The 1,008-nt window shown below is 27.6% G+C and overlaps 1 protein-coding gene across 1 annotated transcript; it reads right to left on the minus strand.

Moving 5' to 3' along the window:
- Positions 1-184: 184 nt before the first annotated feature.
- Positions 185-1,002, minus strand: LOC108747119 (oxysterol-binding protein-related protein 8-like; the record flags this gene model as incomplete). The annotated part of the gene is made up of 3 exons (XM_018484426.1): positions 937-1,002; positions 407-637; positions 185-329 (listed from the first exon to the last, which is right to left on the minus strand). Coding segments are annotated over exons 1-3 (442 nt in total), but the record flags the coding sequence as incomplete, so codon positions are not given.
- Between the last annotated feature and the right edge of the window lie 6 nt (positions 1,003-1,008).

The following is a 1,008-nucleotide window of genomic DNA, read 5'->3' on the forward strand; positions in this document are numbered from 1 at the left end:
AAGTTTAAGAAAATCACAGAATTTAAGATAAGACTGATAGATAAGAACCAAGCCCAGTTATACATATTATATCATTATTATATCTAAAGATTAGATTATAGGTGTTATCTATTAATATATTGCAAAAAAAATTGCTGCACAAAAGCAGTATATGTACAATGTATATAATGATAGAGATATATACCAATAGCTTCTTTTTCTGGTCCTCGAGGAGCCCATATAGATTGCTCCAACGGATGAAATAATTTAAAACAAAATCCATCCTTTTTACTCGGACGTTCAATAACTTGACACGTATTAAGTAGTACCGTTCCAACCCAATGATTACTCTGTAATAAATATTGCAGATACAATAAGAAAGGTTAAAAAAAATAGTTAAAAAGAAAAGAGAAATGCAAATACAAACCTTCGTTTTTGGACTTTTGTACAGCAACAATAATCCAGGTTTCAGAATACACCATAACTTGGTCCAACTTTTCAATGTGCCACGAACTTTTAACCAATCACTCATAACAATAACGGTTGGATCTTTGAAAGAACTTAAAAGTTCATCGGCTACTCTTTTCTTTTCCATTCGATAATTCTTTCTTTGAGCCTTATATGATTCTTTTCGCGTTAATTTGCAAGAATCTAACGACTAAAAATATTATAAAAATATTCATTAAAAATACAAGTTCAAATTAAAGTAAATTATATCTTATCGTATTTCAATAAAAATAAAGAAAAAATAGAGTTGTAGAAATAAATAAAAGAATAAATTATTTTTATTGATTACACGATTTAAAAAAATATTGCTGAATAAAAGTTACGCATCAAATCTGTAATTTTTTACCAATAAAACTTGCAGTCAATTTTTGCAAAAATTTGTTTCTGAGAGACTTCTTTCTAGCTTTAATAAACAAAGAAATTATATCTCAAGAATACAGAATTATTTACCTTGTCTGATGAATTATCCATTTTTTGACTACCTTCGCCCATACCAGAGATCCCTATAACATACATAATTTT

The sequence above is a fragment of the Trachymyrmex septentrionalis genome, unplaced genomic scaffold (assembly GCF_001594115.1).
Source record: "Trachymyrmex septentrionalis isolate Tsep2-gDNA-1 unplaced genomic scaffold, Tsep1.0 C3536718, whole genome shotgun sequence".
NCBI lineage: Eukaryota > Metazoa > Arthropoda > Insecta > Hymenoptera > Formicidae > Trachymyrmex > Trachymyrmex septentrionalis.